The 24,079-nt window shown below is 46.0% G+C and overlaps 4 protein-coding genes across 4 annotated transcripts in view; 3 read left to right on the top strand and 1 right to left on the bottom strand.

The window, feature by feature from the left end:
* The first annotated feature begins 562 nt into the window (after positions 1 to 562).
* On the top strand, positions 563 to 4,021 carry zgc:77752 (uncharacterized protein LOC393862 homolog). The gene is made up of 12 exons (XM_067234179.1): positions 563 to 741; positions 882 to 962; positions 1,052 to 1,170; positions 1,426 to 1,563; positions 1,694 to 1,965; positions 2,080 to 2,379; positions 2,532 to 2,792; positions 2,907 to 3,023; positions 3,149 to 3,250; positions 3,414 to 3,491; positions 3,632 to 3,742; positions 3,893 to 4,021. Exons 1-12 carry the CDS (start codon positions 563 to 565, stop codon positions 4,019 to 4,021), a joined length of 1,887 nt encoding a protein of 628 aa, XP_067090280.1.
* An 840-nt stretch (positions 4,022 to 4,861) lies between these two features.
* Positions 4,862 to 7,401, top strand: cimap1b (ciliary microtubule associated protein 1B). The gene is made up of 7 exons (XM_067235286.1): positions 4,862 to 4,889; positions 5,646 to 5,764; positions 5,858 to 6,061; positions 6,156 to 6,257; positions 6,382 to 6,503; positions 6,597 to 6,737; positions 6,820 to 7,401. The coding sequence occupies exons 2-7, from the start codon at positions 5,653 to 5,655 to the stop codon at positions 6,910 to 6,912; spliced, it is 774 nt and encodes a 257-aa protein (XP_067091387.1). The 5' UTR covers positions 4,862 to 4,889; positions 5,646 to 5,652; the 3' UTR covers positions 6,913 to 7,401.
* A 146-nt stretch (positions 7,402 to 7,547) lies between these two features.
* On the top strand, positions 7,548 to 9,888 carry rabl2 (RAB, member of RAS oncogene family-like 2). The gene is made up of 8 exons (XM_067234893.1): positions 7,548 to 7,976; positions 8,136 to 8,165; positions 8,436 to 8,515; positions 8,747 to 8,826; positions 8,912 to 9,023; positions 9,147 to 9,244; positions 9,341 to 9,424; positions 9,765 to 9,888. Exons 1-8 carry the CDS (start codon positions 7,870 to 7,872, stop codon positions 9,846 to 9,848), a joined length of 675 nt encoding a protein of 224 aa, XP_067090994.1. The 5' UTR covers positions 7,548 to 7,869; the 3' UTR covers positions 9,849 to 9,888.
* Positions 9,889 to 15,977: 6,089 nt separating this feature from the next.
* shank3a (SH3 and multiple ankyrin repeat domains 3a) overlaps positions 15,978 to 24,079 on the bottom strand; it is a 66,697-nt gene continuing 58,595 nt past the window's right edge. The window contains 4 exon segments of the mRNA XM_067234178.1: positions 15,978 to 16,542; positions 21,820 to 22,718; positions 22,755 to 22,994; positions 23,130 to 24,017. Coding sequence (XP_067090279.1) covers positions 15,978 to 16,542; positions 21,820 to 22,718; positions 22,755 to 22,994; positions 23,130 to 24,017 — 2,592 coding nt within the window.

The following is a 24,079-nucleotide window of genomic DNA, read 5'->3' as shown; positions in this document are numbered from 1 at the left end:
TCTCTGTATGGATATTGTCTGACATGGATCAACTCTCTCTCCAAGATATTGCCTGAAAGGTGAGCCACAAGAGATGAGGTTTCCAGATTTATTTGTTCATCCATGGTACCTTCAAATATCATAAACGTTCATCTTAAATGTGCACATTTGGAAGTGGCAGTAGGGCTAATCTATATTGTATTTATTAAATGTATTTTTTGCATAAATTGAATTGATCCTTTCTTGAGTTGGAAGTGTCCTTTCTTGCGTCATTAACTTTTACAGTTACCTCTTTAACTTGACACTATCCACATGTATCTGAGAATCTTTTGGTACAGCAATGAGGCACAATTTTGTCTTTTTTTTCTCCAGCTATTCAACCTCAAGAGTCTTCTCCGACAAACAGACTTGATGTGTAAAAGATGGTTGCGTGAGACTGCCACGAGGCCTCGCAGGATTAAAATCCGTCAACAGATTATTCAGACTCCTGTCGGCTGTTCCACTCCACCGCTGCAAACAAGACACACATAAAGCCAACAGGGCTCTCAGACAGAGCACGCTTTTAGGAACCACAACTCCCAGAATGACCCTGCCTGTGCCGATTCCACAGCCCTCATATTCCCAGGCCAGGGAGAACCTGGTGAAGGCTATCCCACACAAGATCATCTGTCTGCTGGCCTGTGGAGGGCGGGACTGTCGCTATGAAGGCCCAGCATGCTGGAGGCCCAGTCAGCAGGTCATCCAGGGCCTCTTCTCCTCCTGGTGAGAGAGAACAAGAGAGAAAGAGAGAGGGGGGGGGGGGGGGGGGAAGAGAGAAAGAATCAGAGAGACAAACAAAGAGCTCTGTGTTATTGAAGTAAATAAGACCCCCAACTGCTAACCATATTTTGTTCTGCTCTCAGGGTAACTGATGACATTGTAGCCATGACACGCCCTTCCACTCACCTTATCAACAAATACAACATAATAGAACAGTTCAAACGGTAAGCCCATACTTGCTTCAAACAAAACCGTGTTTGTGTATGCTGGGTATCTCTCTGTGGATCTGTCATAAGTGACCCTGATCTTCCAGGTTAAACATCAAGTCCATCATCAACATGCAGCTTCCAGGGGAGCATGCTTACTGCGGCCCTCCCCTGGATCCTGGAAGTGGCTTCACCTACTCCCCACAGGCCTTCATGGAGAATGACAGTAAGTACCTTTATACCTTACACCCCTGTACATCCACAGTTTACACTCTACTACACTTCAATCACTTTCTAAGTTTGTGTATTATGTTGGATGTGTCAAACCAGATTTCTCATTTCAGTCTTGTTATTTTGAATCATTACATTACTTGCTTGATGCCAACACATGCGTGCTAACTGTCTGTGTATGTGTGTGTGTGTGTGTGTGTGTATGTGTGTGTGTGTGTCCGTGTGTGTGTGTGTCCGTGTGTGTCTTAAGTTTTCTTTTTTAACTTTGGCATGCCAGACTTCAGTGTGTCATCTCTGGTTGGTATGATGGATGGAGTGAAGGTGCTGGCGTTTGCTGTGAAGGAGGGAAAAGTAGCTGTTCACTGCCATGCAGGCTTGGGAAGGACAGGTGGATATGTAGAAATGTGTGTGGGCTTGTGTGTAGATGTGCATGTGGAGTTGTGTCTGTTTCAAAAGATTGAAGTGGAGCGAATGTGTGAATCCAGTTGAGTTGCTGAGACGTACTCTGTGATTGACAGGAGTTCTGATAGCCTGTTACCTGGTCTACACCCTGCGCATTAGCCCCAGCGAAGCCGTCCAGTATGTCCGGATCAAACGGCCTCGCTCCATCCAGACCCGTGCCCAGATAAGCCTGGTGTTCGAATTTGCCCGCCTGCTGGCCACCCAGCTGGCCCAGTACCCGGACCTCAGCCTGCGCCACGGTGCCCACTTCACCCTGCAGCTCCACCTGCACCGTCAGGCCCTCCTGCTGCATGGCCAGGAGGCCCGCACCCTCAGACACTTACCCAAGGTCATGGCTTCAGCTGCACGCTTAGTGCAAATACTGTTTAACTTCAAGAAGTAATCCACCAACCTTTTTTCAACTGATATGTTGGTCCGTATCTCCCGCTGACTTCTGATACAGGTGGTGTACCTGCTGTGTCTGCGGCTGTCCTGCCTGGCCCTTGGCCTCCCTGCCCAACCTGAGGTGCATGCCGAGCTGGACAGGAAGGCGGCGGTGCGGGCCCTGGGCTGGGCTGTGAGGGAGACCCTGGTGGCCAAGCAGTACCTGCCCCTGCTGAGGGAGGTCCAGCGGGCCTCTTGGCTGAGCTCTCGCCTCACCTCTGTGTCCTCCTGGGACGAGCCCCAGGGCTTCCTGGAGAGGAAGAGAGAGGTGCTGCTGAACAAACGCAGCTACAGCGACTCTGACCTCAGCAAGATCACGGTCAGACAGGTGAGACTGGATTTAGGACGCTTGTACGTCGTACTACAACTCTGGAATGCTGGTAAGGCTTTGGCCCAATGGTGAGGTTGACTGTGCTAATGAAGAGTGGTTGCTCTGGGATTCTGTCCTCACTGTGGTTGTATTTTCATTAGGATCTGGAGCTGGGCTCTTACTATGAACCCCTGTCAGGGACTGGGAGAGTATGGTATGGACTAGATCAGATCAAACCAGATCTGAAGCCTGTCAGCCCTGACACAGCCACACCATCTGTTGGTCACTGTGACAACACAGAGCACACACAAAAACTTCATCCCCCAGCTGGTAGTGGGGAAAACAACAATGACCATGCCAAGAAGTCTAAGTGCACAGCCAAGAAGACAATGGCTCTTCCTAAATTCAGCTCCAACATTGAGGTAAACTTGCAACAATGTTAAAGACAAATTATACACATGCGTCCTGTGTAAACAGTGTTGACTGATAAGTGTTTGTGTGTACATGGTCCTGGCTGACGCTTGTGTTCCACCCAGTTACGCAGGACTCAACGCAAGTCAGGACAGGCTTCAGTGGCTCGTGCTGTTGCCAAGGCAATGGCGGACCAGAACACTCCAGGGGAGACGGTGTTGCAGAGGGCAGCTCTGATACAGGTGGTTGCCCATAGAAACACACCAAGAAGTACAACCCCAGTGTACTTAAATAACACATTCTCGACACACGTTTCGATCCACAACCAGCTCCGGAGACTCTTAACATATTTAACCACCGTCAATAGGAGGAGCTGAACACCAGTGAGGGTGGATGGGCCCTACTGGTGACAGAGTCGGATCCCCAAGTCCTCAGCTGTCTACTGTGGGCCTGGCTGGAGAAACTCAAGGTCAGTGGGATCTGAACACGATCCCAAGGTCAGGACTCAAATCTGAGTAATACTCCTCAACAGTGGAGATGAGATTGAGGCTGTGGTCGACACGGCAACACAGTGCTCTTCCTCTCGATCTCTCACAATTTTTCCATCTGTCCTCTGGTCTGTTCTCCGCCAGGATCCTGTACTGAGTGCAGAGGACATCGGTTTGTTGTCCTCAGGAGCCCAATGTACCAACCTCCATGTGCTGCTCAAGGTAGCTAGCTATCCACGTTCGTCTTGGACATGTGTTCGAATGTACTGGAACTCCATTGGCTCCAATTATAGCCCAAGGATTGATTCTGTGTTGTTTCTCTTTTCTCATACGATCTGATGATTTGTGTTTATTCTTGCCAGCCCCAGCAGCACACCATCTCCTGTCTTTTGGGGTGCGTGGGTCAGGTGACCAGTCTGTGTCCATACAGAGAGGATGCTGTGCTGCGACGCCTGATGCGGGCACTTATCAGGGTTAGTGTGTTTAGTATGTGTGTGTTGGTGACTTGTACGCTGTGAGACTGTCATTGTCCCTTAGCCTGACTGGGTCATTCTCGTGTGTGTGAGGTTAGATGTATGTTGTGGGCCAGGCCCTGATGTGAAGAATTGTTCTTGTTCCAACAGCGCCCTCAAGAGGAGTTGGAGAGCCATACTGCCCTGATGAAAATCTTCAAGTGTAATATCAGAGAAACGCTCCATAGCAATAACTCTCTGACACAAGCTTGCAACAACACTCATTATCAAGCACAGTGAATAAATAATTTTCAACACCTGCATCAGGCATGGTAAATGCTTAATTTGACTGGCCTGCTTTCATTGTGCATCGAATTTTACATTGGCAAAAATGACAAGAGACTAGGCATGGATTAGAAATCACGATAAGAATATGCTTGGAATTCATAATAAGGACACGCATAATAGCTGCACAAGCAATATTTATAAATAGGCAGAAGTGTGTTCATTTGTATTTTCTATGATAACTAAAAGTCCGCTTTTTTCTTTGTAGCCTACCTCAGAAACATGTCCATATGCCCTGATGTTACATGATTCCGAAATCTTTGTATTAAATACATTTTTACCTTTAACACGGCTCATGGAGCTTTTAATGTAAACTTGTGATTAAAGCCTAATACATATCCATATTTAAGCCTATGTGCGAGTTCAATATTGTAAGGATCTGTTCCTACATGATAGCTGTAAAACATGAGCTCTAAGATTGATCTAGTTCCTAGGCTAGGTAACTGTACATGACTAAGAACACGGTCTGGAAACGGGGTGGTGGTGATCAGTAGCACAGGTTTGTCTCGGCCAAGTGGCAATCCAAAGGAGATCAAGGTTTGTGTTTCACGACTGGGCTTTCATAGATCCCAGTATAATACAAATGTGTGGCAAGCATACAATCAGGTTTTTCCCATCATGTTAATAGTCCACTAGGCCTACTGTTCAACCTTTAAATGCTTTTTGCCTGCCTACCAAAGTGTCATCTCTATGGAAACGTCGTCATAGTGAGCCAGAGCACAACCAAGTTTTAAACACTCTTGTGTTTGGTCTCTGTGCACGTGTGGTGTTCCGGGGAGCGGCTTTTGCTACTGAAGGGTGACGACTACTTCAAATCACTTAGGTATGGATTTTATATGGCGGTAAGGTAATGGGGTAGGTGCCGTATATGGAATTAGAGACTGTACTTTTTATTGGGTTGGTTGTAATATTCAAGTCTCAGTTCTAGATAGGTTATAGGCCTATATATAGCCTACTTTTTGCTACATATATGTAGCAAAAAGTAGGCTAATGGGTTGAACTTCAGACATCAATAAAGGACTCTGCTTTGATTTATATTGACATATTTATAGAATCGATTGATCTCAATTGGGGCTAAATAAATCAATGCTTAGTACATTGATTTGATTACAAAACAGACAGTTTAAAAAACGCTGTTGGAACGATTTCAAGTGTGATTCTATAAATTTGTTATGTGCTGGATTGCTGCGTTATTGTTTTAGTAGGCTAATGTTGATTTTAATTGTCAGCAATAGGTGCCAAACTGGGCTAGTTTCAGTTATTGGTGGATTTGTTTTGTACACAAGTTCACTTATCAGCCTGCCCACTGTTGCTAAACACTTTAGCGCAACTTCAGTTCAGCTGTAGATTGTGACCTGACGCTCGACGTCATAATTGCGCTAAATGTTGCTAAAAGACATTCATAGAATCAAAGACATTCGACTGACTGTTCAACTCGGAAGGGTTTGTCTATACATACTTGGTTCTATTTTATTCTGAGCTTATATTTCATTTTGTATAACTACAAGTTGACTGCTACTTTATTGCTAATGAATATGAGTTAATTTAGGAAATTATCTTTTCTTGTGCTTTCCTTTAGACTAATCATGACAGGTAGGGATGTTTGGGTTGGGTCCTGGAGGCCACACAAGCCCCGAGGCCCCATAGCTGCGTTCTACAGCAGCCCTGGACCCAAATATGCTCTTCCAGGGGCCACAGGTACAATTTATCCAACCCTCATCGGCCTTCTTAGAAGATCAACATCTATTCTCTAATTCATCATATGACTCTCCTCTCTTTATGTGCTGACAGGTATGAACTTTCATGACCCCAGGAAGCTGAAAGGAGCTGCATTTAGCTTTGGGACACGTCACCGCCAGTTCTCTTCGGACTGCTCCCCCGGCCCAGGATATCTGGTCCCTTCCAATATCACCAGGGTGGGTCGAGATGGGACTCCCGCTTACTCCCTCTACAGCCGGCCCAAGGACATCATGCTATTCCAGACCCCTGGGCCAGGTCAATAACACAGCAATGCACACGTCCAACTCCACACACCGACCCACCACACACACACAGCACACACACACTCTTTCTCTGTTCGGTGTTTTAGGGCGTTACTCCCCAGAGAGGGCAGGAAAGTCAGCCTACTACTCTTCTCCTGCCTACTCCCTTTCTGCCAGGAGCAAAGGATTCCTTAATGACCAGACACCAGGTAACTTCCTGCCCCCCTATCAATGTTCCAATTCGAGGTTATATTATGGACAGAATGCTACTGTAATAATTGGCCATTCAATATAAATGTATTAGGTGTGAATAACAGTCTTCTCTTCCCTCAGGACCTGCTGCCTACATGCTGCCCTCTGTGCTCGGGCCAAACACTGTTAACAAAACCTCAGCTCCAAACTTCTCCCTCCGCGGACGCAGCAAGATTGGCAGCTTCCATGAGGACCTGCAAAAGGTTAGTTTGATCCATCAAAAAACGATTTTATGGCCTCCTGGGTGTTGTTTACTGACTGGAACTGATGTGTAATTGATGTTGTTTATCCTGTAGACTCCTGGCCCAGGGACTTATAGAGTGGTGGACCCCTGCACCTACAAGCACAAGCCTGCCCATTACAGCATGACTGGCCGTAACAGCATGCCTGGAGATACCACCAGGAAACCAGGCCCTGGGGCCCACCATCCTGAGCAGGTAAGTTACCATCTAACAATATTTCTAACTAACTTCCCTGTGAACTTCTGGGTACTACTAGCTGCCTATTTTCCATTTGCAGGTGACCTTCACAAGGGTCAAGCCTCCAAGCTTCTCTTTTGGAATCCGCCACTCTGAGTTTATTGCGCCACTTATTGTGGATGTTGCTGAATAAGTATCTCTTCTTACCCCTTGCCATGTTCCTTTTACCTATAAATAAACACTGCAGGATCAACAATCCTCTACACTGACAAATGATTACTTATTCTGATAATCCAGCATCATATACAAATGTCTAGATTAAGAGTGAAGAATTGTTTTGAAGAGTGCTGTGCCAAGAATTCATACTTTTATGTCAATGCTACTTCTGATTTTATGATTGTCTTAAATGACTACTTTAGGAAAAAGAAAATCTGTGGACATTGTCTATTGATATTTATTATTAGATTGTGGTTCATTATCTGTAATGCGCAAAAAAAATAATGATTCGTTGTTAGCTAAAGCAAGGTTACACTGACAGTATTAAAACCATGGTGACTGAACTTGAACAATAGCAAATACGTAGTAGGTATAACGCTGATCCCTAGTCTCTTTCGAAAAAGAAAATTATGAACAATGTTCACTAAGTTGTAACATTGTAAGCAATAAAAAAAATTCGAATGGCAAATCATGTTTTTGTCTGTTAAAGGTTTAAATTAGGTAGAAAAATGCATTTCAACAGGCAATTTAAAGGACAGACTAGGGGGCCTCTAAAGCGTCTATTCGTTGCGTAGGAACTAGGCAGCTGCTGTTCACAAAACATGTTGCTACCCCAAGTCCAACGACGTCCAGCAAATTTTAATATATTCCACACATGTATTAATCTAGGCGTCGTTGACATTTCCTAAATTTGGTGTTTGTACATGTCGTAGTTACTACGGTAAATTGTCAAAGTAGCTGCCCTAAAGCTTGCTAGTTTGCGAGCTAATCTCTCAAGTGAGTAGCTAGTTAACGTTAGCTAGCAATCCTAAATAGCTATCTAACTAGCTATTTTCTAATCTAGCAAGTTAGTTAGCTATCTTGACTAACCACTGGTTTAAACGGACCAAGGGAAGACAAAGGAAGGCTACGGACAGAACATCTGCCTGAAAGAATGGCGGGAGACGCCACTGGCATCTCTGAATTGGATCAAGAGAAGTACGATGCGGACGAACAACTCAAGATCATCTGCCTTGGAGACAGTGCAGTTGGTAAATCCAAGTAAGTCACGGCGCACAATTGCAGTAGACAGGTGTGAGCTAAACAACAAAAACAGCACACTGAAACGGGAGAGAACATAATTGGAATCAACAGTGTATCAGCCTACTTTGTTCTAAAATGATTCAATTTAAATCACATTTTGTCGTTCTTGTCTTGCAGGTTGATGGAGAGATTTCTCATGGATGGATAGTATCCTTTTCATGTTGGTGCTGCTACAGTGTATGCGATAAAACTTGCCTCTCCATGTGGTAGATAGGAAACAGCAACGTCTGTATGTCCCACATCAAATGTGATGGCCTTTATTGAGGTGCATATAACCTTTTGTTAACTTAATCAATATAGCCTACAATTTAGTTTCATCCTCTGCTCTTTTCTTTGAAGCATTGCCATTTGACTCGTTTTTAAACTCCCAAATTAAAACCTGGGGTGTATTATTGTATTCCCTAACCCATTTTCCAGTCGTCCACACCAGCTGTCAACCTATGCCCTAACTCTGTACAAGTACACCACCACTATTGATGGGAAAACTATATTAGTGGGTAAGTATTATGATTTGACATTTCCTTTCGCAGTGGCTATTGACTACACTGTCATAAAAGGTGTCTGTGTACGTTCAACAGCTCATAAATAAGAACACTACTGTGGTAACTGGTAAGCTGTCACTGTTATCCAGAGTTGTTCTCCTGGTAACCGCATGCAGGATGACACATTGAGGTGTCGGGTGTGTTCATGCTCTCGTGTCCCCTCCTTCCCCCCCCCCCCCCCCCCAGATTTCTGGGACACTGCAGGTCAGGAGAGGTTCCAGAGCATGCACCCGTCCTACTATCATAAAGCACATGCATGTATCATGGTAAGTGTTTCGTATCAAAACTGCCCACCTCAAGTCCTCAGGTGCCACGTTGACCAGCTGATGACTGTTGGGTGGTGTGTCCCAGGTGTTCGACGTCCAGAGAAAAATCACGTATAAGAATCTGAGTACTTGGTACAAAGAGCTGAGAGAATACAGACCAGAGATCCCTTGTGTGGTGGTAGCCAACAAAATAGATGGTGAGTCATTAGGTCATAACTCTCATTCATTGTGTACAGAATGCACTGTACGCAAGCTTCACTGATGAGCCATCGGCGAACCACGAATCGACATGCATTTTGCAGTGTCTCTTTTTGTTTCAGCTGATGTGAAGGTGACTCAAAGGAGCTTTAACTTTGCCAAGAAGCAGGGACTATCTCACTACTTTGTGTCTGCTGCTGATGGGACTAATGTAGTGAAGGTGAGGGTGACGATACACCCCAAATGCACACTCAGTTCCTACCTCACATCAAATCACACATAGGTCAGGTGACTAACAGCTGTGATGGTTTCTCAGATGTTCCGAGAAACCATCAAGATGGCACTGCAGTACAAGCAGAACTCTCGGGACTTCATGGATGAAGTTATGCGAGAACTAGAGGTACAGCGTCCTTCTTTCTAAGTATTTACAAGATCTTTTGGTTTCCTACACAGCAAAGGTTTTGTTTCCAAGCAGAAATCCAAAGGGTATTAGTGCAAGCACACAAACGTTTATTTACTGAATTACCTCTGAAAAGATCGGACCCATCCTTGTCTTTTATCGTAGTAGCAGAGGTTTAGATGAGCGTTATGTACATTTGTACCACATGCTGTCAAATGTATACAATATTCTACTATTGTGAATGCTGTGCATCCGTTGCCACTCAGCAGTAAAAGTACAGCAGAAGGTTTTAAAAGGCCAACGTGTTAATCCAATCTTCTTAATATTTCCCAACTTGCAGAACTTTGAGCTGGAGCCGAAGAAGGAGAAGACTTCAGAGGTTGTGGAAGAAGGGCTGAACACAGAGAGCCCTGAGTCTGTGTGACACCAAGTCCCACTGTTTCAATGCAGTAGATCTTCCCCTTATAGACACCTTCTTCCCGTGTCTCACTGTGGCTGGTACTGTGGGTACCAGCCACAGTGAGCTGTCGTCAAGCTGAGGTTGTGGACATTTCATTCCAATGGTGAAGCCTGTGGAGACCCATGCCCTGGTTCTCTGGGACACTGTGGACCAATCGTTCTGAAGTCATTCCTAAATTATGGACTTATCTTTCTTTTTTTTTTTAATGTTTTATGTTGTCAACACCTTATTCTTTGGGTCCTTTTTGACTTAACAGTGGTGGTGGTGGGTCCAACCTGTCACTCACTGTGAGCAGGGTTTAGTACAGGCTGTTTAAACAGGCAGTAAGCTGCCTGTCTAATAATAGTCTTGTGCTGATGTAATCCAGGGCCTGCCTCACCCTGGGCTCCATTCAGCCTCCCTGCAGCATAGTCCTCCCTCCCCCCTGACCTGGCCCCATTACCATCTTCTCTCCCCTCCATCCACCCAGGATGGGTGGTGTGAGGGAGGACGAGGCCATGGTGTAGGTTCAGGCCTCGATGTTACGTAGAAAGACTTGACTGTTTTTTTTCTTCAGCGTGTGAACTAGGTATACGTTATTTAAGAGGACAGAAGAGAAGAGAATGATTCTGTTTTTATTGTAAAGCGTGATGCGCGCACACTCACGAGGTGTGACTGAGAGCAAAGTGAACCTGTGAATGTGAACCGTCTCTTTGCTCTTCCTTTGGATCTCATCGGCTTTTTGCACTGTGGGTTGTGCTCTGTGTGCTGTGACAGTTAGGGAACATGTACTGGCTGCTATGGTTGCTCTATGTCCTGCACTGTCAACCCAGAGCTTTGTCGTGTAGTGTATTTTAATGAAACAGCAAAGGTACCATGTAACCATGTGATTGTCTTAGAGGGTGTGTCGGTGTATTTTGAGTCGTCTGACTGTGGTAACTTCGTAAACATAGCTTGGTGAAAAAATCCAGATGACTTTCATCAGGATTTTGACACATCTGCATAATATATTCTCAGCTCATTAAGGGAGAGAGATACGTCTATTGGCACTGCTCATTACCCTCTGCATCTTTGTTGGCTATAAGGAAGTTTGACTTTCATGTTCATTAAAGTTCTGTCTGAAGTTATCTGGAAATACTGGAAGCATCAACATGTGTTGTTCACACATTTTATTCTTCCTTTTAATGAACTGCTTACACACACGTTAAACAAAGAGTCACCCTTCAAAATGATTATCTCGTAATGACAGCTACGCTGTAGATGTGTATCATGTTCTACTGTGTACCACAATTCAAATAATAAATATTCAACACTGAGGTCTTAAATTTCATTTAGTCAGGTCGAAAAAAGGTTTTACCCTCGTTCATTTCCAGAAACGCTGGCCCCAGAAAGTTATTACAAAGTAGTGGATTTGGGCTAGTGTGTGAGGGATTTTTTTTTTTTTTTCAAATCTGGCTGAACGATCTTCTTACAGCTCAATTTTTGCTCTTGGACTTATAAATAAAACTTGACTTATAAATAAAACTCGACATAAATAAAACTGATAAAAGGTAAAGTTCTTTTTAGACTCTTGGTTGAGCCTTTCCTGGTGGGACAGTTGGCTACCTGGAAAGACAGTTGGGAGAGGGGATCTGGACAGTCGGGGAGTGCGCTGTGGTTGCAGGGATCTGGGCCCACGGATGTGTTTGGCACTACGCTCTGTGCTGGTTTTGAACCCAGGTCGTTGTGATTTAGGCCCTTGTTCTCATCCCACTACACCATGGGGTCCTGTGGTTAAATTTGACTTACTGAAACCTGCAGGAACCCTGTTAACTGCATGATTGTGTGGTTCAACTGCTGTTTAGTGTAAGACACCTCAGTGGTCAGACCAATGACTGATTGACACGTGATGTCATGTTTTTAATTATAAATTTATTACATAAGATAACAAACATAGATCTCTGTGGTGGAGCTATCACAATGACATCTGTGGCCTTACCGTATCCCTCCTTCATTCCCCCTTTCTGTCTTCGAATGGACACAACCTGTGGGCTGAAAGGAAATAGTCCGACTCTTTATAGCGGGGGCAGTTAAAACACCCCAATAACATTGGGGTAATCCCCAATGTTATTTTGTTTTTCAAACCCTGTTGTTTTATTCTTGTCCACTGCTGTCCATTGATCTTTTCTGATCCCATCCCTCCCCTTGCATTTAACACTGGAGACTCAATGTAGGATTAGGGTTTGTGATAGCATGTGCGTGGAGGTTTACACAAACATGTAAATCTTTAACTATTCACATTGTTTCAGCCCACCAGAGCTAGTTGCTGAGGAGGGAAAGAGGAATCCTGCAGGACTAGGATTTGCCGTCACAGTGATAGACCCACCATATTAAACTTCACAGTGCAAACAAGGAGAAAATTGACATTGAAAGTAAAACCCCCTTAATCATGATACGATCACTATATCCAGAGGGTCACCAGATCCCAGTGGATCAAAAACAAAAACAAAGGATACACCACTCCCTCTCACCATCTAGATTGTGCTTTGTTGATTAGAAAAGAAGATTAGGTTCACCCTACAGCAAAACTCAACAATGTGATTGATGTGTCTTGTTTCACTTCTCCGTTCTATAGTGTTGTTTGCATATGAAACTGTGGCAAACTCACAAAAGGGATCCAACTGGATTTCTATTTGAGTGTGTCTGTGTGTGTGTGTGTGTCTGTATGTGTGTGTTCGTGTGTGTATTTCCGAATCAACATCTTTCGGGAGCAATTAGTCAAGCTTCATAACAACCTTCAACACAGTGAAACCAAGCAAATACCTTGTTTATAAATAGAAATGTTAATGCAAAGCTCTTAAAATCATCAATTATCTGGTTATATCTATATATATCTATATATATTTATTATTCCTTTACAAAACATAAAAATGACTGTATTCCCACCTCAAAAAGGTGCTGTACATACAGTGGAGGATCTAAACGAATGTCTGTAGTTCTCAAGATTTCCAGGAGATGGCACCATATTATTGAGTAACAGCTCAAGAACATTGTAACTAAGGTAGTCCTAAAGCAAAGATAAATAAAATATACAGTTAAAAGTTCTTATTTTTTGGCACGTTTTTTTCCTTAGTTTTTCGTCCTCTTTAAATCACCTCACAGAGCATATCTAAAACTCAGAAATTGAAAGTCTGAAAAAGGAAAAAGGAGTACAGCCAGATAGCATGAGGAGGGGATGCATCACTGCATCAGGTGATGGGGCGTGTCTTGAGGTCACACAAGCCCACCACTCAAGTCCAGACAGAAACAGCCACCAAGCTGGGGCAAAATGTGAAATAATCACACATTCAATTCATTCACCTGTCACCAAGGTGACAGGTGAATTTTCTGTTTTAATAAAACACACACTCGCAAACGCACTCGCAAACACACACTTTCCTAATTCCTGTATATGACAATATTCCCAAGACAATATAGGGTAGTACAATGTGAGAGCTGGGGCATGTTTGTGTCTATGTGTGCCTGTGTGAGGGTGTTAGATTTATTAAACGGGGTTGGCTATGACAAACCATGCCAGGTATTTCTGACGGTATTACAGTAAGGCTACAGCTGACTAGCTCCTAAAATCTATACCTTTATGAACACTTTCAGATATAAACACACAACACAAATGTTATCCCAAGTACGCACACACACATACACGCTCCCACACACAGATGTTGACATGCACACATACATGTATGGTGGAAAGGGATGATTGGATGGTTAGAGTTAGTGTCCAGATGTGCTTGGACAATGGGTGGCTTTAATGCTAGCACCTTGTTTTGTGCAAATCTTCCCCTAGTTCATAGTTCAGAGTTCAAAAGTTCAAGAGTTCATAGAAAGAATAAAATCTTCTCACCTTTCTCACAGGTGTTTAACTATGCATATATGCCAAACATTCATATATAGATCTATATATTTTTTGTTTTTCAAAAATTTATATGAAATCTATCATATATACATTGCTTGTGATTAATATAAAAAGCTAATATTTGTAGTTTGTTCATATTTACAAGTGTAAGTACTTTTTAGCAGATTGAATATCTGTGTTTTTTTCTCTTAATTTTCACTCCAAACATCACGTGAGTGAAAATAAATTTGATACATATTATGTTCCACAAGCTACAAAATCTACCCACAGTGTAGAAGAGGAACACATCAACAAACGTCCAAACAAAAACAAGAATAAAACAAACCAAAGCCCAAATGAGCCCTGGGGCAAAACACTGGAGCAAGGTCAGGCGGTCACAGTGAGCCAATGAGGGCGATCCCTTCTGCCTCCACACTAGACTCAACCTTCCACCACTACTACCAAGACAGTCCAATACAGAACTGGGGTAGATGCCTGGCTCCTAGCCATATTTGGCTGACCTGGTGTGAAGGTGCTGCTTTCTGGTGGAAGGATCAACTGGTGTTCTCTCAGAGAAAGGCCAATAGACCTGTAGGTGAGTATTGGCCTACAGGTGCATGAACAACCCCCACTGTCTCAGACTGTCACCAAGGGCAGCCAATGGGAATACAATTGTAGATCATATGGTTGAGACCTCTCAGATGACATCCCATCTCCTGAGCCAGATGGACAACAGAGAGCCAGTGTTTGTTAAAAGGACTCTAGCTATGCTGGATGTGAGAGACCTGGTTATCCGGTGGGTCATTTGGATTGGGGAGGGGTGAAACAGGACAGGTGAACACAGTATGGTGGAGGTCGAGCAGTTGAGCCAATTTGAGTGACAAAGATCTGTAGCCAAGGCAACAGGGATGGGAGTCAATTTAGGTCACATGCTCACATTATGGGATGCCCTTGCATGTGACGGAAGACCGTAAGAAAACAAATTAGAAAACAAACTCTCTTTCCAAAACATGATGCAAACTCTCATGCTACTGTTCAGGAAAGGGTGACCATATAATGAAGGTTCAACACTGGATTTTTATATATAATACCATCAATAGTGTTTTAGTAAAGTTGTATACTTATGACAAAATGTCATTTTCATATATATATACTTTTTCCTTTCAAATATATATGTATATAACTGGTAGAAATGACTTTATTATTGTCGGAATAAATTGAAAGTGTTTTCTCTGTCTTCTTCTGGTACAGTTGCATTTATTACATTTCTTCTTGCAACGTTCGGCCTTTTCTTCTCAAAGCTATGTAAGTACATATATCATTTAGATCTATAATATTCCCTTTGGAAACCCAAAGCAAATTGTTTGATTATGAAAAAAAGCCACTAGTGTTGGTTAAACATTCTCCAAATATAATAGTTAGCACAGTCAGTCCGTGAGAGGGTCCCGGGGAGGGAAGGGCTTCTCCTGTGGGCTCCTTGGCGGAGCTCCGTGAGAGGGTCCCGGGGAGGGAAGGGCTTCTCCTATGGGCTCCTTGGCGGAGCTCCGTGAGAGGATCCCGGGGAAGGAAGGGCTTCTCCTATGGGCTCCTTGGCGGAGCTCCACATGTGGGCTCAAACAGCTGAAAGATAAGAGCAGGTAGAGAGAAGACACGCCTTTTTCAGAGCTGTGTCACTAATGTGTCCATAGTCCTGTGTTCGCCACTGCTGATCTCAGTAGAAATATGTTGAAAGGCAACTGAACTTTCCTTTTGGAACCTTCTTATTTACTCAAACGATGAAAGCCGTCGGAGGCCCCGAGCACAGGAGGGAGAGAGTGGGAGAAACAGAGGTAGAGAGGTAAGATACAGGCTACCAGGGTCCCAGGGCATCCACTTGACCTTTCACAAATAAATACAAATCGAATTGGTTCCAGTTGGAACTCGTGTAACGACCCAGTGGTCTGTGGTCTGAGGTCTGATCTGACTGAATCTGATTGGCTGCAGGCAATGATGTGGGCAGCAGACAAGTGGGTAACATGTACAGTAAATTATCATAATTCAGTATAGAGCGCAGGATATTCTTTTAAAACAATAACTGTATCCAAATACAATAAAATTAATTAAAGATGAATTGATAGGACCTACACATATAGCCGGAGTAAAAGGGGAGGGCTGTCTCTCTCTTTACTTATTTCTCCCCAATTCTCTCTGTCCCCTTAATCTCCTATCTCCTCTCCCTCTCTTCCTCTGTCTCAAGGCAGGGGTCAGCTCTCCAGCAGCTGTTTGAGCGCTCGTTCGATGTTCATGCGGTGTCCAACACGCGTCACGCCCAGCTCTGCAAAATCATCCTTGGTCAGAGCTGGGAGATGGGAGCCCTCAATCTCGTGTTCCTGGAAGCCTGCTCTGTGCTCCCCCAGGTTAATGCTCTCCAGCCAGTCCCCCACATCATACTTGTTCCACAGGTGGAGGGGCTTCTGGTGGAAGGGCCTGAGAGCCAGGAGAGGAGAGCCCAGCCCGGGGGAGTGAGAGGGGGATGGAGATGGGGAGCGGGAGCGGGCACTGGAGCTCCTCATCACAAAGCGGACCTCCTTAGGCTCATGGGGCAGGCTGAGGCTGGAGGACTTGAGGATGGTGTGGGGAGGCGTGGTGGGAGAAGTGGGCAGGCCAAAGCCGGTGAGTCGCCCGAGCGGATCCCCTCGGTCAGGGGAGCCTGCGCCCGGGCTTGGTGTGCGTCGTGTTACCGGGTAGCGGCTGCCTGGTCGGATGGTGTATGTGGTGCCGTAGCTTCTCTGGGAAATGGTGTGCAGCTCTCCTAGACTGCTGAAAAGTCTAGAGGAGAGGAAGGGACAGAAAGACAGAGAAACCAGGATATCAAAGAAGGAGACGTAAGGGGACAGAGAAATTAAAAATCCATTAGAATAATATGGATTTGTTCTGACACTGAAGGACAATGTCATTTTGGAACCCCTCACACCAAACAAACCAAGACGTGTAGGCTGGGTTAGTGACCGTTAGTCAGTGCAGGCTTCATCTAACAGCACCACCAAGAGAAACAGCCTCATTTTGTTTCTAAAGACAATGTTTGAACGGAGTACAATATTGTTCCCATCTCAGGGGACATTTATAACCCTGGGATTGTCTCTCTCTCTGTGTCTAACTCTCTCATAGCCTCACTTTTTAAATCACGTTAGCAGAACCTGATAAAAGTTCTCATCAGTGCATGGCTGACGTCTAGTCTTGGTATGGGTGGTCGGATTTTGGGGATCTCTAACTCTAACATCTCTGGAGAGTTAGAAACTTGGTCCAGTTAATCAGCAAAGGAGTTTCACTTTCCCAATCTCCACTTTCCCTGTAACAATACCATAAAGTAATGACTCTGACTTCTCAATCGTTGTACATTGCATCATGATTCAAGTTATTTTGGTGGTTTATTCTGGCTCTTTCTTTATCTTTCACTCACACACTCACTCACTCACACACATACACACACACACACTCACAGTTATTCAACACTGTTTTCTAAGCCAAACAATTGAATTGTGCATGCAAAGAGTAAGGGTCACATCTCTATCATTCTACCAGGGTAATGGAATGAATGGTTACTGAGAAGGAACTAGTGAGGTCAAAGTGAAAACAAACAATGTCTGTTACGACTCTTAAATCAGTCTCAGCACTGCACAAGGTGAACAGTGTTGTTCCCCTGAAGTGTCCGAAGAGACAACTCCTCTGAGTCTGGCAGCATCGAGTGCCTAGTCACTTAGAGTTTGCACCTGCCTATCACCGCAACAAGAGGATGCCTTGTTTGTTTTTCCTTCTACGCCTGATTGACCGTTAACAGTGACAGGTGCAAACATCTACAGTAGTCCGTTTCGGCCTATGGGCTGTGAGGTGGAGAGCAAACGGAGAAGCAAGTGAGAGGTTGTCGTGGAGGGTACAGGTGGCGGTTATGGAATAGGAGGGGAGGGGGGGAAGAGGTGGGAAAGTAGAAGTTTTTAGTAGAGCTTTGTAAGTACCAACACATTTTGTGTTAACATGCATGTCTATGTCGAGATAACATACGTGCATGTTTTTATTAAATTGCATCATTTGTATTTGCTGAGTGTGATGGACATGGTGCTAGGCAGCGTGTACAGACATGACCAAGTCTAGGGAGCGGAGTGAGATGAGATGAGCTCCATGCGCACTTACACAGTCGTCCCGCCCTCCTGGGCGCACAGTCAGTTCTAGACCAATCAGATCAGAGCAGCAGGGCGGAGCATGCAAGGTGAGCAGAGAGAGAGAGAGAGAGAGCAATGGGAGAGAATGTTAGCATCAGTCCATGAGACGTAGCCTGCTAGCCAGAACTAGCTTCTGTTAAACTCAACTCTGTTGCCCTTGCCATGCCTGTGTGTGTGCGTGTGTGTGTGTGTGTGTGTGTGTGTGTGTGAGTGTGTGTGTGTGTGTGAGAGAGATTTATTATGGCTAGGTGTGAGGATTTGCACATGTCTACATGTATGTGAGTGTATGTGTATGTTTGGCATGACAACAACAACAGAATCGGGTTTTAGCATGACTAAATCTGGCCAGCAAGGTACATGAGAGAGAAATGAGCACACTATTCACATCTCAAACACTGAACAAAATGATAAAGAATACAAAAGACAACCAAATAAAGCAACAAAAGAGCCATGGCAAACGTCTCCTGACTTGAACTCAACCCTTTTTTAACCTCAAGAACCAGTTTTGTATAAGTATGTGAGTTTGTGTGAATACAGTATGTATATATGTGTGCATATATATATACGTATATTATTAACATTGTAAAAGTAAATGTTAAATACAAACTGTATTACCACATTAGTATAATATGACTAAATGTAAATAATAAAACAGTTGCATTATAGCTAACAGTGCCCCTGTTGTCTTTAAAGAGACACTTTGAAGAAAATATTAGTCAGAGGACCAATGCCATCCTCAACATAATCACTGAGAAAAATAAGGATATAACTTAAAAGACGAGGAAAAAACAGAAAAGAACCACATTTCTCTGAACCAACAATCTATTACATACACAGCATGTACAAATGGTGGATATGAATGGCACATACAGTATAGAAGCTGGCTGTGGGTGAGTTTGAATGGAAGGCATTGAGTGACGGAGTAACATCTCAGTATGAGGACTGATATGCTGACCAGGCTATGCTTGGAATGGTGCATGGTCTAAGCAGGTCTAAGTGACAGGGTTCAAGGGGAAAGAGAGGCAAAGAGAGAAATAAAGGGTATTTTCCATCTGCATTTCATCCAGATTTATTGATCTCCGCTCGGCAGGAGAGAGGAGTGCACCGGAGTGTTAATGGCAGAAGTGAGAGGGATGAACAATTCTGATTGGATAAAGTGCGGATGAGTGTTACTGAGCGGGAAGAGGGACAATCAGAATGATTGTTCTCATATGACAAAGTGCTATCCTGTACCATCTCAGAGATCCCGATGATGTCAGAGATAGTGTTATGACCTCTTTTTATTACTGTGATTGATGAATGTCTTTTGAGATTGTAATACTGGTCTTCACTTTATGAACATAGGAAAGCTGCATGTTAGCTTATGCATGGACTAAAGGGCATCAGAGAGCTGAGGTGTGCATGCAGCCTTCTGTTACTGCTGCCGGCCAGGGTCAGGGCCAGGGTCAGGGTTAGGGTTAGGGCCAAGGTCAGCCTGGCCACTGTAGAGGCAGCCATAACTGCTCCTGGTCAGTAGAGAAACAGGCATAAGGTGCAGGGGAAGCATCTCAGTGCTCTTACGTGTCTTCTACGCCTCAGTTCTCCATGTGACAGGACCTCATGTTACCTTTATCGTGTTATACTGTTGTACGAACAAATACAAGTCATAAAATACAAAGTCCATCAGCATAAATGCCAGCAAATGAAGTTGAATGTTACGCGACATAGAGCAAAGTGCGGGTGAATCTCGCTTCCGCTATGAAGAGTGCCTGAAGCTCAAAGCTGTTTGAGCTAAACCCTCGGGGTGGAAGGCAACGGGGGGGGGGGGGGGGAGGGTAGAGTTCAATGTGTTCAAATACTGTGAGAATACATCCTTCCAACCGTGAGGAGATCACAGACCAGGTTGAGGGGGGGCGGCGCAGTAGAGTGGAGCCACTCTATCTATTACTGCGATCGATGCTGATATCTCCCGAGGACATGGGAGAAGGATGCATGTCATGGTATTTGAGCAGAGCTTGGTGTCTACAGATAGAGGAAAGGAAGGTTCTAGAGACTGGAGTAAGAACGGTGGCTTGACTGGTTGTAGCTCCAAACCCAAAGGAAAGTGTATGAGAGATGAGAAGTAGCTCATAGGAAGTGCATGCCTCTAGGTCCTGTGTTACCTTGTTTGCACCAACATGTACCCACTAAGCAACCATGGGAACAAACACACACACGCGCACACACAAGCACACACACACACACACATACCCAGCTAATATTTCACAGACTGATTTGATTCAACAATCATTTAAGGACTAGATAGAACTCTAAGTGAGCGGCCAATGCCGTAACCGTGGAAACAGAGAGCTGTTTGTACTCCAAGTGGGCCCCTAGCATTGTGATCTATTGAGTCATCGACTCTCCTCCTTGATCATCCTGAGGACATGCACTTTATAAAGACAATCCTTTCACTCTGCACGTATGTACCAGATCTACCTGTGGAGTACTGGAGGTGTGCTCTACTGTAAAACCCTCAGAAAGACAGAAGGGTCCTATTCGTTTCAGAGATAAGAAGCGATGCAAACAAGGTAACCACTGACGTTGGGATTTTGATGAAACAAAAATAGAATAAGACACAAGAAGTAAAAAAAAAAGGGTTATTCCATTTCCATGGGATTAGTTGATAGGCTTGTTAGGAAATAAGAAATGATAAGAAATGAATGTTGGTTTACCCTAGAGGCTATAAACTTAAGGTTTACTCTCTTCTGGGTCCTTTTCACATCTGTAGGGATACAAAGGACTTTATTGGACTTTCAGAGCAGGAAAAAACACATTGACACTTTGCTGTGTGGGTTCTACAACGCCCAAACCTACTGTACTTCAAATGAGCAAAAAGTCGCCATCCTAGTTCATGTGTCTCCTCACTACCATGGTTACTGTATGTCGGACAGGGGGAGGTTTACGTTGGGAAGCTCCGGCACTGTAGCATTGCTACATGCTAATGCTAGCCCTGCTACATGCTAATGCTAGCCCTGCTACATGCTAATGCTAGCCCTGCCACATGCTAATGCTAGCCCTGCCACATGCTAATGCTAGCCCTGCAGAAGGTCTGTGGTCTGCTACGGCATCTATGCCTTACTTACCACTGAAGAGGACTGTGATGGGGATAGGCATGGATTATTCCCATACTTTACAATGAGAGAAAGCAGATCATGCATATTCAGAAATTAATATATATTACCTATACGCCAACACTTGTATTTGATGGGATAACTACATGTATTTACTAGTGCTTCTACAAAGCAGGACGTTTTGTACAGTATGAACCAATGTGTTGACATTGTAATATTTTAACAGCACTGTGGTAACATAATCAGAACTGTGGTAACATAACCACTGGCTGTGCTTCCCAGTATTAGCCAATACTAGTCTAAATGTACATCCATGACTATAGCCTGGAGCATGCCTAGAGAGGTAAGAGCCACAACATCAGGATCAAATATGCAGTGAAAATAAATCTGGGGGAAAAAAACTAATAGTGTATGATAACAGCACAGCTACTACAGTGGTTATTCTAGGTAAACGTATGAATATGGAAAGTGGGAGTAGGAAGTCTGGGCTAGCATGAGATGATACTGGGTTCATCATTTTTTAATTTATTTAGACTTAAATGCATCCAGCTCTATCCACAGGGAATGACATCAATCATCAGTTTCATCTCATTCTTGTTCTAGGTGGATGTTGCAATAAACTTGGGAGAGTATCCAAGGGCAATGTCCCCCATTGTATACTCCATTTTAATTTCAAATCAGTGTGGACTTGGACTACATAACAAAAACAGCTAAAATTGTGTTTGTACAGTATGTGTCTACAGATTATTGTAGGAGGCTTAGCTCTAGTTGCTCTCCCCGTAAATGTGTCTTCTTACCTGGCACCTGTAACAGGTGACTTCCTCCCAGGGTCCAGAGATGCCCCCAAAGGCTCCTCTCCCAGTGATCTAGTGTCTTTGTTCAGTTGCTGCAGTCTGCTACTCAGCTCCCCCATCACAGACGGTTTCCCTCCTTCCTCACTTCCCAGTCCCAGACCTAACCCCAGCCCCAGTCCTCCCAGATTCCCCAGACTCCCCACCCCTAACCCCAACCCGGGGCCTCGAGGCTCCACGGGGTCTCCCCACAGCTTGGACCTCCTCTGGAAGAGGTAGCGAGGCCTGCCGGGGGCTAGCCCAGACATGGAGGCAGAGCCCAGGCCCCCAGAGCCCAGCGCCGTCCCCCCAGCCGCGGCTACGGCCAGAGCGGCAGCCTGTTGTTGTGATAGCAGCTCGCTGTCAGAGCTCTGCTTCAGCAGAGGGTCCCTGAAGGTGACAGGGCCTTTACTGCCTCCTATCTGGGACTTGAGTCGGGGCTTAGGAGGCACAGGTGGCTTGTCCAGCACGAAGGTCTGCCCGTCGGCGTAGGAGGTGTGTGTGGTGTGTGTGTCGGCGGGCTCGCCGCTCTCCGAGGACAGCGTGGACATGCTGGAGACGGTGGAGACGGTGCTGGTGGTCTCCAGGTGATGGTCTCGCTCCCGCTCGCTGGAGCTGCGGGTGTCAGCTTCCTCCACGCCAGAGTCGGCCGCCGAGCCAGACTCCCCCATGGGCGGAGGCTCCAGAGGATCCGAGGGCTTCCCTGAGACGGCTGCTCCACTGGGGGTAGGCTGAAGGTGGGGAGCCTGGGCCTGGGTGGGGGTCAGGCTGGGAGTGGGGGCCAAGGGGGTCAAGGGTATATGGGTAGGAGGTGTGGTTGGGGAGGTGGTGGCAGGTTTTGTTGGGGATGTTGGGGTCCCCTGTGCCTGGGCTTTGGCCTGTGCCTTTGCCTGGGCCTGTGCCTGGGCCAGCAGTCCATTAGCAAACTCGTTTGGTGGAGGGACCACCCCAATCTTACGCAGCTCCTCGCGGGTTTCTTCGTCACTGGACGACAGCATAGCGGGGGGCAGTGTCACTGTGTAAGGCTCAACATCCTCCTCTGAGCTGCCCTGGACCAAAGCCTTATCTTGGCCTGGACTGGCTGCTGTCTGGTCCTGTGGCTGGGCCTGTGGCTGGGTCTGTGGTTGGGCCTGTGGTTGGGCCTGTGGTTGGGGCTGGGGCTGGGCCTGAGTCTGGGCCTGGGGTTGAGAAGGTGTGGGGCTGGGGGAAGCAGCCCGGGGACTGGAAGGCTTGGTGGGATCAGATGTTGTTGAGGTGGGGGCCTGATCCAACCCAGCCCCAAGCCCGACAGCCTGGCCATTACTGGTAGCATGGACCATGATGAGGCCTGCAGTCTTCTGCTGAGAAGTATCCATGATACTGATTAACATACTCTTTTTATCCTCTGTCCTCTTCTCCTCCTTCCTGTCCTGTGCTCTTCCCTCCATGTCCTGACGGTGGAGGGCGGGTGAAGACGTTCCCCACTGGGCCTTACCGGCTCCAGCCCCCGGAAGGGCTCCCACTCCACCATACCCCACTACCATGGTGCTCTGTGGGGGGAAAGGAGGCGACCCTTCCCCCTGCTGAGACTCTTTGGTCTGGGTGTCGCTGAAGAGGGCAGGCCGCTCCTGCTTAGTCCTGGGCTCTGGGCTGCTGGCTGGGGACTGGCTCTGGGACGTCAGCGCCCTCTCCCTTGCGGCCAGCGCAAGAGCCAGGGGCGAGTTGGGGTCCAGGGGCTTGCCCGTCAGCGGGTGGATAAAGGTGGTCCCTCCAAGGGAGGGCCGGAGGGCCAGCGCTGGGGGGGGCAGCTGGCCCAGCTCTCTTGTGAGTATCCGCTCATCGATGGACCGCGACTGAGTGAGGGAGGGGGCCTCAGGGTCAGGTCCAGACCCCCCCTCCATGGTCCCCACGGACAGGAAGACGGTGGATTTCCTTCGCTCCTCCAGGCGGCGCTCGCGGTCCTTCACGGCTCCGGCGATGGCTGCCGCGAACGGGCCCTTCCCCTGAAGCAGAGCCTCTCCCTGGGCGCGTAGGCGCTCGCGCTCCGCCAACAGCTGCTGCTGGTAGTAGTCTGCGCGGCTGGTGTGTGTGTGCGCGTGGCCGTGGGTGTGCCGGCCAGAAGGGGAGGGCTCTCGGGAGTGTCCGGCAGCTAAGGCCAGGCTGGCTCTCTCCTGGGCGTCCTCCACCTGAGACACAACACACAGTATTAACCACACCTACAGCAAGGGCTGTAAACACACTGTACAGG

This window comes from Osmerus mordax, chromosome 4 (genome assembly GCF_038355195.1).
Source record: "Osmerus mordax isolate fOsmMor3 chromosome 4, fOsmMor3.pri, whole genome shotgun sequence".
In the NCBI taxonomy this organism is placed as follows: Eukaryota; Metazoa; Chordata; class Actinopteri; order Osmeriformes; family Osmeridae; genus Osmerus; species Osmerus mordax.
This window is presented reverse-complemented; position numbering and strand designations above follow the sequence as displayed.